Source organism: Vitis riparia, chromosome 11 (genome assembly GCF_004353265.1).
Source record: "Vitis riparia cultivar Riparia Gloire de Montpellier isolate 1030 chromosome 11, EGFV_Vit.rip_1.0, whole genome shotgun sequence".
NCBI lineage: Eukaryota > Viridiplantae > Streptophyta > Magnoliopsida > Vitales > Vitaceae > Vitis > Vitis riparia.
Window position 1 is genome coordinate 11367363 of NC_048441.1, and position 16348 is coordinate 11383710.

The window sequence follows — 16348 nt, forward strand, 5'->3', positions numbered from 1 at the left end:
AAGGAGGCATGGGGAGCTTATGATGAACACTCCTAGAATGCATGAAGGGCCATGCGTACGGAGGAAGAAGTGGAGGAAAAGGGTGTGAAAGGAGATGGGTGAAGACAAAAAAAGAGCAAAACCTACTTGCGGGGATGGGTGTCCTCAGGGGTGGAAACGCCGGCCACAACTTTGGCAACGTCCAGGGCGCTGGCCTCCGGCTTTTTCTTGGTGTACAAGGTGAAGTAGCTCAGAGCTGCCACAAATGCCAACCCCCCAATCGCCAATTTCAGTGGACTATGAGGTAGTTTGCTCCGCTGGTGAAGTACTTCCGTCGAATGCTGCCCCGCCGCTGGCATCTTTGGAGCCCCTGCTTCGCCCGCCTTCTTCCCGTCCCTCGCTGGAGTTGCCATCTTGAGAGATCTGCACTGCACTCAACGTCTTGTATGTTGTCGGTTTGTTTGTGAAAGTAATTGGAAGCTAAACAAAGAAAGGAGAGAGAGACTCAAAAAGGAAATGGAAGCTAAAGAAAGGGATCCATTCACATTTGGTGTGGCTTCGTCTTCCCCTTCTCACCGGTTGAATCGCTCTCGCTTTCACTCCTCTGATTAAGGAAAAGCCAAATATTTGTTTCATAAATAAATAAAATATTGTATTTATTTTCAATATTCTACACACTTTATACACTCTTAACCAAAATTCACCTCAGACTACCATCTCAGCTTCTTTAATATATGTTGGGATCCCCACATCCAACCTCATGGTTGGCTTGTATTGCTCTGGCACAGCCGCACCAGCCTGCACACACATTTCCACCACAACAGGGGCTTGACCATAGAAGTTCTTAAGCTCCCTTTGCAAGGGTTGCCCATTAGGAACATGCCACACAAATCTTGGTGGTATCAAGTCATTGAGCACAGCTGCCTGCCAGCCATGCTGCCCGTTCCGTTGTTGGTGCTTGTGAGCTCCACAGTTTTGCGCTTTGTGTCCGGAGGGCCCTATGTGCACCTCTGGACAATATCCACAAACCCTTACTGGGTACATTCTCATTAGCTTCTTGGCTCCTCCCTTCATTTTCTCCCATGCTTTAAGTGTTTCCTCAGCAAGCAAGGCTGTTTCTTCTGCACTAGATGGGGCCTCGATTTCTGAGTCAGGTATTTCGGTTAATAGCGGTGTCTTGGGGACTTCAGGGACAGGGTCCGGCAGTTCACTTTCATCTGCATCTATGAATTCACTCTTTGTGGGGAATTCAGGTAAATCAACCCCAGCTTGGATGCAGAGCTCAACTACAGCTGGAATTCTAGGAATTGAGAATCTCTCCTCATGAGGAATACGCCTGCCAAGACGGTCAAAGAGGTGAAAAGCATCAACAGGTACCAATATATCTTCAATGAATGCATTTGTCCATTCATGATCACCCTTGCGGATTGAAGCCTGTGGGCCTCTACATGATTTGAATGGGTGCCCGACATGTCCAACGCGGATTTCGTTACACCACCTGCAAAGTTATTGCAAAGCATTGTTATTGGAGCATATTCAACCACGAGTTTCATTACCAGACCCTAGAACATAAAGGAACAGCTTTCAAACATCTTAACAACAAATTGAGTTCAACCCGGGTTGAAAAAATTTAATCTAAGCTCAATTCAAGTAATGAAAATGTTTATCTAAATCTGTACTACTAAGTTAGATTCGAGTTGGGCGAGGTCAACCTGACCAAGTTGTACCCTAGTGCAAATAATTCAAACAATCATCTTGTAATTAGGAAGTTACCCATTATCAAATTTCTATTCAAACATACTATAATCCTCAAAACTTAACCATTGTGACATTGTTCGAACAATATCAAATTTAAACAATTCAAACACTAATTAAATTTTAATATTTAAACAATGTTCAAAAATGAAAGTTTAAACTAAAAATCCTAATAAGGACAATTTTTCAACCTAATCGAATCCACTCATCGCCCAAATTGAGAGTACCTAAAAAAAATGTTAATGAGAAGGAATGAACTCAAAGCTTAAGAAATATTAATACAATTTCATGAATTAATAATTTTCAATTATAAATACAAATAGGAGATATATTATAGAATCTTTTTATAAAAACTTTTGAGTTCAAATATTATAAAATATTAAAAACTTTTCAATAAAACATTTTCATATTTATGTCAATAATAATTTCATATCAATTCAAAATATTTTTACTCCAATTATCAATAACAAATGGTATCCGATTAGGTGATACTTTGAAAAATTGGTGTCTACTCTCAAACTTGTCACTTTTAAGGTGATGGAACTAAGCATTAATAGTACTAACAACCTCCCATAAAGGTTGGAATTTAAAGCAATTATTTCCCTCATCAAAAAATGTAAAGATCAATAATTATATCTCATTAACTAGGGTAAAAAAGGTTAACAAATCTCATTAACTAAAGCCAAATAAATCGGAATCAAACATTTTGTTCCATTTTTTCAAACTTACAAAAAACATGATATATTCATATTTTTCAATCATAAACAAAAGTAAATATTCTAACATATTTTTCATATCAAATGTATCTGATTCATACAAACAAACAAAAATAATATTTTACATCATTCTAGATAACATATAAAAGAGAAATATTTTCTTTTATAAAATTAATATTAATTTTTCTTACATTGAAGAAGCACTCAAAATCTTGAAAATTTTAGTATGAAATCTTCACCTAACATAACATAAGAAATGATTATTACTATTGAATATTTATCTAAAATTATTTTAATATTAACTTATTCTTAATCTTAATTTTTTATTTTATTTTATTTTTGTCTTCTTTATCTACATCAAGCAAAAGTTTGTATTATATTATATTATATTTGTTAACTATTTTACATTATTATGATAATTTTATTACGATTGTTTAAAAAATAAATTTATTACTTAAAATTAATAAATGTAAATACCAATTAAATTTAATAAGATAAATATTAATCAAAATTAATAAGAATAAAAATGTTAAATTAATAGTTTTTAAAAAACTTAAGTTTAGCTTATAAAATGACATTAATATTAAAGTAAAATTAAAACAATAAGTTTTAAGTTTATAAATTATAAATAGTTTAATTTAAAACTAATTCAAATCATGAAATAATAAAAATATAAAAAATAAAATGGATGTGATTTGGAAGAAAAAATTCACAAAAATATTCAACAACTGTGCTGGCAGCCCTAATCAAATACTGTGCTTCCTTTTTCTGAATCAACCGAGTATAGTGTTGAAACAAACGCAAAGTATTCAAATTTCTACAAAATCCCATCATCAGAAATCAAAATCCAACAATATTCAATCTACTGATTATCTTCAATAATTCACAGTCTCTCTTCTCGGGCCTTCACTCACTTGATTTGTATGCAGAGTTGAAGAACAGAAAGTGGGTGCCATAAGAGGTAAGGGAGATTTGAGAAATGGGGTTGTCTGGGTAATAGGGGGAGGGGATAAGATGAGAAAGTAGCAGTATTGTTTTTGGCTTAATTTGTTTGTCCTTTGGAGTTGTCGACAAGGCAGAAGGCAGTGGGAAGAGGATAAGGAGGAGGGGTTGCCTTGGAATTGGAGAAGTGGAGAGGCTGTTTGCGGACACTGGTCGCCGCTGTACAATCCACATGCCCTTTCAAATGGCCAATGAATCTGTAGATTCCTAAAACCCCACTAACCCCACCACCTAAACCGCAAAGAAAACCCTCTGCAGATTGCTCGGAGTGTTGGTTTTTGGTGTTTTGATTCGCCGCATCTCATCAATGCAAGTCTCTTCACAAACCTTTTCCAACCACCACTTTTCCTTCCACCCATCTCTTCCTCTCCGTCGTTTTGGTAGGTTTCTCTCTACTGCTACCTGGTTTTTGGCTTTCTCTCTTGTTAACATGTAATTATTGGACGTTGATTTTCAGGCAACAAGGAATCAGTGGTTTTCTTTTCATCATCTTTTCTATCTGTGAGTTTTCATTTCCCTGTCTCTCTTTGATTCATCTCTCTATTGTATTATGCTCTGTTTGGTTGCTGAGAAAAGAGAAGCAAGGGAAGGAAAGGAAAGTCTCTTTTATTTTATTTTATTCCCCGATTGAATCAACCATCCCAAGTAGTTGTATTAGGTACACAGTTGATTTCAGGCTCTTGATTTTGTTATGTTTTCCCTTCGGATTCAAAATTGTGAAATACCTAAAATATCAAGTTTATACCCTTTTCTATGCAAGATTTCAGTTTTTGACAATCTGGTTATGCATTTCTTTGATGATTCCATTATAAGACGGTTAGATTTAGAGGTTTATGTCTTTGGGATCAAACTGTTTGTATGAGAAATTTGGTTTGAACAAGATTCATTAATTAGAAAGATTAAATATGAGCCCAATACTCATGAGTATGAACAGAGGATTACTTGTTTTGCCTTCTCACCTATCTTCTTAATTTCATTTGCAACCATTGCAATGGCAAATAATTTTTGGAAGAGTATGCAGTGGGATTTTTCTTGGTGAGGTTTAGTGTTTCTTCTTCTTCAGTGGGATTTTTCTAGGTGGGGTTTAGTGTTGTTTATGGTCTCTATTTAGGATAGTACTGTAGTCCTCGGTAAGAAAGAACACCTTTGAACCCACCATTGCTTTCATTTGGAACATGGGCTTAATTTCAGAAATTCCAATTTTTTGTATGGTAGGTGAAAACAGGTTGGGGAAAAATTTTTATTTTTATTGATTCTAAAGGAAATGGATACAGCTGATACAAAATATATATAGACTTTACAAACATATAGGAATAGGATTTGTTACAATAGTTATCCTAATTTGAATAGGAAACTAATTTAAATAGGAGATAACGATCCATGCTTTTTCTAGGCCTATTAACCAGATTTATCACTTCTAGTTCTCCTAGAAAATAGCTTCTAAAACAGTCGAACATTTTTATTCTCTCCCTTAAGCTGGATTGAAGATATCAATAAAACCTAACATGTTAGTTGGAAATGTTGGTTTAGGTAGGGTAGTCCTTTGATGAATATGTTAGCCAACTACTCCTTTGTTTGAATGAAAGGTGTGTAATTAGTTCATTTTCCAGTTTTTCCTTTATGAAGCATTGATCAGTCTCTCCATCTTTGTCTTATTATATTGTGTTATAAGCTATGTTTATCACTGCCTTCTTGTCATAGTATGGTCTCATAGGAGCCTCTGTTCTTCCAAGAGGTTTTTTAGCTGAAGAAGTTCACACATCCTATGTGCCACAACTCTGAACTAAGCTTTTGCACTACTTCTAGCAACATCCGCTTGCTTTTTTACTTCTCCAAGTCACAGATTTCCCCCAAGAAATGTGCCAAAACCTGAGGTTGGCCTCCTGTCATCAATGGAACCTGCCTAGGCAACGTCCATGAAGGCCTCTACTAGTAATAGGTTTTTTCTTTTGATTAGCAATCCTCTCTCTGGTGTCCTCTTTAAGTACTTTTGGATCTTGTATATTGTCTCCATGTGCTCTTCACTTGGTGAGGGCATATATTGGCTCACAACACTAACTGAAAAAGCTATGTTTGGCTTAGTGTGTAACAAATAGATTAACTCACAAAATAACCTTTGGTAGTGTTCTCTATTAACTACTTTCCCTTTCTTGGACAACCGAATTATGTGATTGGCATCAATGGGAATATCACCAGGTTTACATCCTAGCAGGCTAGCATGCCCACTTCTTTTGGCAAATCAAGTGTATACTTCCTTTGTGAGGCTGCAACACCCTTGCTAGACCGAGCTACCTCTATGCCTAAAAAATATCTCAAAGGACCAAAACTCTTTAATTTAAATTTCTGAGCAGGTACTTTCTTGATTTCTCTTATTTGTCATTTCAACTTCATTATTTCTAAGCAGGATAATATGATCTGCATATACAATAATGCTAGTGATCTTGCCCTCGGTTGAGTGCTTGAAAAACGTAGTGTGGTCAAATTGGCATTGTGAATATCCTGAACTTCGAATGGAGTTTAAAAATCTATCAAACTATGCCTTAGGCGATTGTCTTAAGCCATATAAAGATATCCTAAGTCTGCACACTTTTTCTCTTCCATAAAGCACATTCTTGACATCTAGTTGATGCATCAACCATCCTAGGTTGGTTGCAAGTAAAAATAGTACTCCAATCGTATTCATGTTGGCCATTAAAGCAAAAGTTTTTTGGTAGTCAATCCCATAAGTTTAAGTATACTCTTTTGCAGTAAGTCTTGCTTTGTATCTATCTACTGTCCCATCATCCTTGCATTTGATAGTGCAATCTTTTGATTAATTGTCAAATGCCATCTTTTGATAGTGCCCTCCTCTCCTCTAGGACTACCTCTCCTCATATTGGAATCTTTTGAGCTTCTTGTACAAATTTATGAATTTCTACACTAGAAAGGTTAGAAGTAAAGGCTCGGTAAGAAGATGACAACCTGTGGTAAAACACAAAGTTTGAAATGGGATAAAGAGTACATGACCTAGTTCCTTTTCTAAGAGCAATAGGCATGTCAGGGTCATTTGTTTTTTTAGGAATGGATGCACTATTATGGACAGAGGTACTTGTAACTTCTATTTCTATAGCATTCAGATCCAAGGAATGACTTTGCACTCATGGAGGATGAGCATGTTCTGCCCCTTTATATAAAGCTGCCTAGAATAGACACAAAGCTTAGGGTGTTGGACTTCATCTACAACTTGCCTTTCAATCACAGTTTGTGGCATTGAAGAGTTGGGAGATGAGATGAAGGTAGTAGCTCATGTTGGACACTCGGGTTTGAATAATAGGGATAGAAAAAGATTTCCAAAACTGATATTCCATAGAATTCTCCCCCTAAAGAGAAGTTTGGGAAAAAAAACCTGTTTTCAAAAAATGTGATATCAAAGGTGACAAACAACTTTTTAGATGCAGGATCATAACACTTACACTCTTTTTTGTTAGGTGAATATCCCAAGAAAACAAATTTGACAACCCATGAACGTAATTTGCTTCTAAGGTGATTATGCACATGAACAAAGGCCGCACAACCAAAGGTCTTAAGTGGGAGAGAGGTGAAGAGTTTAGTTTGAGGATAAATTTGTATGAATGCACTCAAAGGAGTTTGAAAGTTTAGAATACATGTAGCCATGTGGCTTATCAAATAGGAAGCTTCCCCACAAAAGTGTTTTAGCATCCTAGAGATGAACATTAATGAGCATGCAACTTCCAACAAATGTTAGTTTTCTTTTTGGCAATACCATTTTGTTGGGGTGTATTGACACGTGATTATTGGTGAACAATCCCATTTTTTGATAAAAAAAAAACTCCCTAAGATATTTGAAAAATACTCTCGTACTATCACTTCTTAAAACTCAAATTTGTTCTCACAGCCTCAGATTTTTCTTTAGGCAAATAAATCTAACAAAGATGTGTGTGATCATCAATAAAAGTAATGAAGCATCTAGCTCCTAAAATGTTAGTCACACCTAAATGGCCTTAAATATACCATGCACAAGAACAAATAGTGCAAATTTTTCATAAGGCTGTAATGAAAAATGAAATCATTGATGTTTTGATAATTCACAAATTTTGCATTTATACAATGGACTTTTTTGCAAATAAAGAAAACTAGAGTGCCCTAATTTACAATACCATAACATGATTTCATCCACACTAGATTGAGAAGAAGTTTTCTTCACTACTTGAGCTTGTCCTTCTAGAGCAGCATCATCTTCAAAGTAGTACAGCCCATTCACCCCCCTAACAATGCTAGTTCTCTTACCTGAATCCAACTCATGGAATTCACTGTGAGTATGAAAAAATTCAACAACACAATTGTAAATCTTTCGTAAACTTGCTGACAGAAAAAAGATTGTAAGAGAGATTAGGAATATGAAGAACCGAATTCAACATTAGAACTCTTTCCTGCAACCGAGGACAAAGATCTATCAACAATTCTTACTTTTTAACCACCAAAACATGGAATATATGAAGAGAATAAATTTGAAAGACTGGTTATCAGCAATTTGAAAAACTGGTCATCAGCAATTCTTACTTCTGATCTATTGCTCCTAAATCAAAAGCTGTACTTTGGTGTATAGCTTCCTTCTCTTTTATTTATATATTTCCTTGCTTACTTATCAGGGGAAAAAAAAACGACTCAACTAAAAGCTTTAGAGAGAAGAAAGACCTTTTAAAACATAAAAAGTTTTGAAATTTTAAAATGTCTTTGCAGGAGAAATTTGAAATAAAAAACTTGCCAAATTCTATATGAAACTGAAATATCAATTACTAATTAATTATGACTCTAGAAAAACTAAAAAACTGCAAATTGACCTAAATATCTTTGATAGAGTAATTTGGATTACTTTATTTCTTTTTATTCCTTTTTTTTTTGATAAATAAGCGCAAGAAATGTATTACGAAGAGGCGCTAAAATAACAACCCAAAGATGTACAATATAGAGACACTCACCCCCTTACAGTTGAACCCAAAACAACAAGAAAACAAAAAAAACCTTCTCCTTCATCGAGAGCTCACCCAATCAATAAAATCTATTAAGGTCAAAGGACCATCTTTTATAAACAATTTGGTCTCTGACCACAGCAAATACACAAAAGAAGCTTTCAACCTTTGGATGGACAATACACTATCTTCGAAGGCAATTCTATTCCTTGCCTTCCAAATGGACCAAAACAAATATAACGGACCCGCTTGCCACACAGCCTTACGCTTTTTACCCACAGGGACTCCCTCCACCCTAAGAGGGTTTCCCTTACTGAAGAGGGAAACACCCAAGACACTCCAAACAATGAAAAGAGCAACATCCACACTTCCCTTGCCTTTTCACAATGTAGAAGGAGGTGATCAATAGACTCCTCAAACGTTTGGCAAAAAAAGCATCTATTAGTTAAAGCCCAACCTCTCTTCTGAATTCGGTCCAATGTTAGGACTTTTCCCCACGAAGCCTCCCAAGCAAAAAAAACTTAATTTAGGCTGCACACAAGATTTCCATATAATCTTTGAAGGGAAAGAAACTAGAGAGTCCGGCTGCAAGGCTCTATAAAAGGACTTAACCGAGAACAAGCCATCCTTCAAGTCCAACCACCTCTCCCTATCCTCCTCATCCACATTTACCTTCTTCCCACCCAAACAACAAAACAACCTTTCCACCTCTTCCATCTCCCAATCATTGAAAGGCCTAGAGAAGCAAGGGCTCCAACTTCCCCCCCTTTCCCCAAAAGCTGTCCAAACTTCATTCACCCAAGCCTCTTTAGAAGTTGTTAGGGCAAATAAAGAGGGGAATGACTCACGCAAAGGAGTAGTTCTACACCACTTATCCTTCCAAAAGCTCACCTTCCTTCCATCACCCACCACAAAATCAAATCTAGGGGTCACTAGGTGCCCCAACTTTCTAATTGCTTTCCACAACCCAACTCCATAAGCCTCCCTAGCCTCACAAGTGCTCCATCCGCCTCTTTCCCTAGCCTCACAACCCAACTCCTTTTATTCCTTTCTTAGATCTTGGAGATTGGTTCCCATCAAAAAACCTCTTGGAAAAACTAAACATGCTTCTAGTCCACATTATTGTGTATGATTTTATGTTGCAAACTAAATGATGATAATTTTCATGTACTTTCTCATGTGGCTACAAAAACCACAAAGAATTTGACATACTATTTTTTTTTTTTTTTCTATTTTTATCTTTTTTAATCAAAGATGGTTGTGTCAAATGATTTAAGGTGTTCTAGCACAAAAACGCATGGAACCTATGTGTAAGCGGTGAGATTAAATATATAAGAAGTTGTAATTTGTGATATATTTAGTTGCTTTGTATCCTACATGTCTTCTTATATGGTTAGGTTGACTACTATTAAGTTAGGTTGGATTTACTTGATCTGTGTAAAACCACATTTGGATTCAATTTATGCACAACTCCCTTATCAAATAGCACACGGTATCTCATGTTTATGACTGCCTGGACATCCTCGTGGAGGCAATCAATGTGTCTGCTGTGCCCAATTACTTAAGATATTGATAAGTTGCATTTCTGTTCCTAAATGAGTGATGGGTATTCTAAGATTTAGTTTTTAAAAAACTGTTCCATAAATTCATTGGTTTCACGTTTTTGATATTAGCATTCCAATCCATGCAGTCGTGCACTTATAAAGGACTTCATATAGGGTGCCCTCCATGTAGACATCCAAGTTTGAGAAATTCAAATAACTGTAAGTAAATACATCTCTACTGTATAAGCGCATTGTACATCACTTTCAAATTATGATTATTAATATGCAGCATTGGAGAATGTATGCACTTCTAAATGTGGTCCTAACTATGCTTGCTTAATTGCCTTTGTCAATTAGAAATTTATTTTGACAACCCAGTGTTACTGTCAGGATTTTTTATATATAATTCTATAACATATATTTCATTTATCTACTCTTTGTAGAACTGGTGGTTGTGGCGTTCACAATGACCTTTGGTAGTCTATTTTAGCTTGGGTTTTAATTTAGATTTTGTGAGGGAGAAGGATGTACTTATGGATAAGAGTCTCGGTGCCCTAGAGCCTAGCTTATGACAAGTGGTTGAAGATAGGATTGGGGATTTTGAAGTTCAACGGAAACAAATATGTTTCCAGTGAAAGAGGGATGAGAGCTTCAGGGTCCTTATGGGAGGTTTAATCACAGAATCAGTTTGGTAGCCATTGTCTCACTGCTTCACCTTTCATGTAGCCTTATTTTGTTGAAATAAGGTTATTTTTTATGCCATGGCAGAAAAGGTTTTGATACAGTAATCATTGAAATTGCAGTATAATTCAATGATATTCAAATTTACCAATTATTGTTTTCTAATTGTCAAAAATCTTACAAAATTCGTCCCAACAATTGATGCATGTGATTTTTCATCTTGATTTATGCCTGAGGACAAATTGCTTTTTTGCAGAACACCTGAAAACAAACCATTTATTGGCTTTTAGAATCACTTACATATTTCTATACTGGACCAGTAGCATTCAAAAATTATCTTTGGTTTGTAGGTGAATGTGTGTATCCGGGGTCTACCACATGTCCTTTTCCTAATGAAAAATTGGGATATTAGAGTTTCCCTCTATATTAAAAAAGAATTTTTTTTCAAAAATCACAAATGATCTGTCTTCACAAGGCCTTAAATACCTAGAAGTAACACATTTACAAGATAAAGAGATTCACATGAGAAAAGTTCAAAATCAGGTTCAAAGTATAGGTGAAATTAGATTTTTTTCTTTTGCTCTTTTTGTTAAATAAAAGGACAAAGTTCAAATTAGAAAAGTTATAGATCAAGTTAGAGCAAAATGAAAAATATTTATGCTTAAAAACCACAAAAAAATAAAAATAAAAATAGAACATTGATCAAAGGATACTAATACTAAAACTTATAGCTTCTTGTTTATCCCACATCTATGTCTTGGCTGATCTCATTTCTATCAAAGGTGAGCATGTAGATTATCAGGCAAAGTCTTGTATATTTTGATTTGTGTGAAATCCCTCAACTGAAAATTTTCTAATGGTTGGTTGGATAGGAGAAAATGTGTATATCGTAGGATATCATATGTCACTGGATAAGATATGTATAACCTAAGATATCATTTTCCATAGGATAAGATATTTATATCATAGGATATCATTTCTGATGGAATATGATACCCTTAGATGTTATATGATATATTCAATGGAATGATATTCCAAGGTATTATATCCAATGAGGTATGTTATATCATACTTATATTTGGTTTGTAAAAAGAATAAACAGTGGGGCATATGAGACCCATGCCTCCTAAGGGCAAACAGTTCTGGTAAGGCTATATCCCAAATAAGTTGGATGTATATTGTTGGCCCATTACCTACAACTTGCGTTTTTGGGAAAGCATAACATGGTATTAAAGCTTTGTTTTCTGAGAGTTTTTGAATTTGAACCTTACTACTTGTTTATTTCTCCTATTTATTGAGTCCATGGATAAACCCAAAAGAAAGCTTCCCATGAAGTGGGATGTCAGGGCTATAGCCCAATTAAGCTTAATATACATTATTGGCCAGCTACTTAACTACTTGAACTTTTAAGAATATTGGTAGCTTAACAGATTCCAAAGCCTAAAAAGGGATTTGACAGAAGATCTTATCCTTGGTGCTAGTCCGCTCCAAACAATCCTTGAAACCTCTATGCACCTCTATCAACTGAAAAGAGTCTCACTCTCCAGCTCTCAATCATTAAAGCTCCTGATAAAGCAAGGACTCCTATGACTGCTACCACCCTGCAAACTCCCAAATATCCACCACCAGATCATCCTTTTTCCTGGCAATGTTAAACAAAGAGAAGAAGGAATCTCTTAGCATCAATTTTTTTCAATTTGTCTTCAAAAGCAAAATGTTGAAACTCCTAGAGAAAAGCAAATTTTTTAAATCACCAATTTTTTTTTTTGTCTTAAACAGTGAAGCAAACAAAATGCTATCTTGTTTGATACTCTGTTTCATATTTGTTACTTTGAATTATGTGTGAAGGTTATTCTTAAATTCATTTTTTTTAAGTTGAAAAAAATTGTGATTCAACTTTCAATGACAATGGATGTGATTCAAAATTCTATTGTTCTTTTGGGATTACATCCATCTATTATTATATCATATAATAGAGCCAATTGAAGCTTCTGAAAATAGCAAAATAGCATTAACATATTGAGCATGGAAGATATTTATAAAACCATGATGTGTTAGCTCAAAATTCAGAAAGCAAAGCTGTCAATTCATGTATAGTACCATGCAAGGTCAATTAAGGGTTCTCTGAAATAGTCAAAAGACAACCAAAATAAATAGATAAACAGATAAACCTATCAAAATAAATAAATAAATAAATAGATAAACAGATAAATAGAGCAACATACTCTTTCCTGAAAGGAAGGCACCCCATTGAGCCAGCTAGTCCAGTCCAGTTTTCAAAACATTGGTGTAAAATAAATAATTAAGTCCAAAGTTGCTGCTGTTTTCATGGATAAAGTTTAGACTGTATGAGAGTTGAGAGATAGCTAATATTATTTTACTTGAAATCAGCATATCATTTCTAATGAAGTGATCCAACTGTAACTGCAACATATTATGTTCCAAAATAAGCAGAATACCATTGCAATTGTTCTCTGATTAAGCTAGCCAACTGGCTTCAACAAACCATGTGCCATATTGAGTGGCACCAAGTATTTTTTCCTTGTTCCACATACAAAGATGAGTTGTTTGTTTAATATTTATGAGAATGATAGTGGAATTATTCCAATCATGCTATCATTCCTATGTTAGCAGATCTGGCTTTGTTAGAACCTTGCAAACGATGTCAGTTCTGTTCATGTCCCCTTTTCCCTTAAGTCAATAACTTGACATAATTTTCAGGCCTTAGTGAGGGTGAACTGGTTTTGCCATGATTATACAACCTGAATCATAGACTCTTCCACATAAAAAATTCCTGTTAAAACAAAAGAATACTACTGACAGCATATCTTGCATTGAATCATAGTGGTTAATTTGGGTTTATATTTTTTGCATGGAAAACCTTAAAACCTTAAGGTACATTACATCCACACAACTGCTAGCCATCTTAGGGTGCTTCTTCAACTGAAAACTGATATGGCTATTTTCCAATACTCAAAATGGTTCTAGCGTCCCTCTTCCCTGGACGCTACCATTATTCCTATATTCATCTTAGCTTATTAGTTGTATGATACCCACCTCTGTTGCCATGCTGCACTACAGCAAACTGTCTACTGTTTGATTAATAATGTAAATGGATAGCCTTTGTTCTGTGTCTATGTTTCAGGGTTGCAGTGATCATCAGTTTCCTCTACAAAGATCCATCATTTATTTTGTTATTCTTGTAAAATTGAATTTTTTTCTGATCTGTTTACTTCGTTCCTTTCTTCTACAGTTGCTCTAAATAGCATCTTATGTACTCCAAAGAAATATAGTGGTGTATCTCGGCACTATTTCAACCCAAAAGTGGAGTTTGACAGCCCATATGTTGATAATAAGTTGCAGAACTGGAATAAATTTTCCAGAAATATTGTTGTAAGGTCTGAGCTTGCTGAAACTGGATATCCTGATGCTGGCTATCCATTATCAGGTTCCTCCAGAAAACCATTCTGCTCTTGTTCTTTCTCATCTTCAAACTTAAGTGTCTAATCTTTTTTTTAATTGTCTTCCTTAAATTACAGATCTTCAATTGAGCTCTAAATTTAGAGGAATTTGCTTCTATGCTGTTACGGCTTTTGCTGCCATTTTTTTGTTTGTGCTGATGATGCTGGCACATCCTTTTGTGCTCCTATTGGATAGATACAAAAGAAAAGCCCATCACCTTGTTGCCAAAATTTGGGCAACTTTAACTGTTAGTCCATTCTATAAGATTGAGTTTGAGGGGTTGGACAATCTGCCTGGGCCAGATACTCCTGCAGTATATGTTTCCAACCACCAGAGTTTTCTGGACATATATACTCTTCTCACTCTGGGAAGAAGTTTCAAGTTCATTAGCAAAACTGGGATCTTCCTTTTTCCTATTATTGGATGGGCTATGTTTATGATGGGTACCATTCCTCTGAAACGCATGGACAGCAGAAGCCAGTTGGTATTCCATTTCTCTCTCTTTTTCTTTATATAGTGTCTAGGGTGGAAAAAAATTGAACAAGCTTTTTCACTATATAACAATTTTTCTTGCTCTATCTTGTTCAACCTATGGTCATAGTCATACCATGGAATTAAATTCTGTTGGCTTTGCAATACAGGACTGCCTTAAGCGGTGCATGGATCTCATCAAGAAGGGAGCGTCTGTCTTTTTCTTCCCAGAGGGAACTCGGAGTAAAGATGGAAAATTAGGTAGTTTCAAGGTAAGGTGTTCATCTAAATTCTTATTTGAACATCTGTTCTGCAGGTCAGATACTATCATAGAAAAAAATCCTATCTTATGTTTAGCCATGAGAATCATGGATAAAGAAGCTTGGTTCTTCTATGGTCTTGACAGCCAAATGTGACTGTTGATGTTTTTGGTTGCTATGAACCAGGGATAAAAAATAAAAAATTAGGAAGTCCTCTATGTTATTAGTCATCAAGTTCTGTGTCTTTCTGATTTACATCTTAACACAAGATGAAAAAGATCGCACCAATAAAAAACTTCCAGCAATTCAAAGACTGTCACTGTCGCTCTGAATTGTTTCATTTTTGCCTTGCTGTTAAAATATGTAGAAAGGCGCGTTCAGCATTGCGGTAAAAACCAGAGTGCCAGTTGTACCAATTGTTCTCATTGGAACAGGCAAAATCATGCCTCCAGGAATGGAGGGTATAGTGAATCCAGGATCTGTCAAAGTTGTCATCCACAAGCCTATAGAAGGAAATGATGCAGAAGTACTTTGCAATGAAGCTAGAAACATTATTGCAGATGTGCTTAATCAGAAAGGCTGAGGAATAAATCCTTCTTTTTTGTCCTTTACTTCTACAGCTCCATGGTGATTCCCTTGCCATGGATTGAATTAAGATACATAATCCCAAAGGTACGAACTCTTTGTCCTGTTGCTTTCTCCTACTTAATGTTAGTTGTTTCTTCAATGCAACAATGCAACATTTGTGTTGTAAGAAGGTGATTGTTGCACAAGAGAAAATGGATTGTTCGATTGATATCTTTATTGAACATTTAAACCATTGTTTTCCTGCATTTTAGATATGTGCTTCCCCATCTCTCAGCACATTTCTCCCACAGCATATACTACTAATTTAAATAAATTTAATGCATAGCTTATACTTTCTTCCTTTTTCCTTTTGCAGGTTGTGCAAAGCTGCACCAGCTGAATCATATACAAATCTTTTTGTTGCTGTAACAATTCAGCATTTTGAGGTTATGCCATCAAACATTTAACATGAAGGTTTTACTTTATCCCAAAGACTACAGATTTTGTTTAAGGCTTTCTTTAGGTAACACAACATGTGATCACACATTTCCTTCCAGTTTCAACTTGTAGATCCAATGCTGCTGATGCCTTCAGCTTTTTATATTCGAAAGATTACTAAAATTGGAGATGACTGTATAAAGTGATATATAATAAGAATGCATTGTGTTTCAATTAGACCATTTTACCCTAGGAATGAAACTGACGGTTGTGGGTTCAAAGGACAGAATCTCTATAACTCAAATACTAACTCCCTCTGTGATTATTAGTCAACAGAAGCCTGCTTGCCAAATCCCAAAGATAAAAAGAAACCCAGACACTTAATTTATTAAAAGGGCAGTTTCATAGGGAAAAAAAAAAAAAAACTTTGGATCTAACACACCTCTTCTTTATGGGTTTCCTTAAAAAGACAACAACATGATCGATTGCATGAGAATGAATGA

The 16348-nt window shown here is 35.4% G+C and overlaps 2 protein-coding genes across 2 annotated transcripts; one reads left to right on the plus strand and one right to left on the minus strand.

Moving 5' to 3' along the window:
* Positions 1–587: 587 nt before the first annotated feature.
* Positions 588–1811, minus strand: LOC117924759 (APO protein 2, chloroplastic-like). The gene is made up of 2 exons (XM_034843475.1): positions 1801–1811; positions 588–1477 (listed from the first exon to the last, which is right to left on the minus strand). The coding sequence occupies exons 1-2, from the start codon at positions 1809–1811 to the stop codon at positions 685–687; spliced, it is 804 nt and encodes a 267-aa protein (XP_034699366.1). The 3' UTR covers positions 588–684.
* Positions 1812–3674: 1863 nt separating this feature from the next.
* On the plus strand, positions 3675–16082 carry LOC117925438 (1-acyl-sn-glycerol-3-phosphate acyltransferase LPAT1, chloroplastic). Its single transcript, XM_034844444.1, has 8 exons — positions 3675–3832; positions 3910–3953; positions 10096–10185; positions 13901–14095; positions 14187–14593; positions 14751–14852; positions 15208–15512; positions 15784–16082. The coding sequence occupies exons 3-7, from the start codon at positions 10107–10109 to the stop codon at positions 15421–15423; spliced, it is 999 nt and encodes a 332-aa protein (XP_034700335.1). The 5' UTR covers positions 3675–3832; positions 3910–3953; positions 10096–10106; the 3' UTR covers positions 15424–15512; positions 15784–16082.
* The last annotated feature ends 266 nt before the right edge of the window (positions 16083–16348 follow it).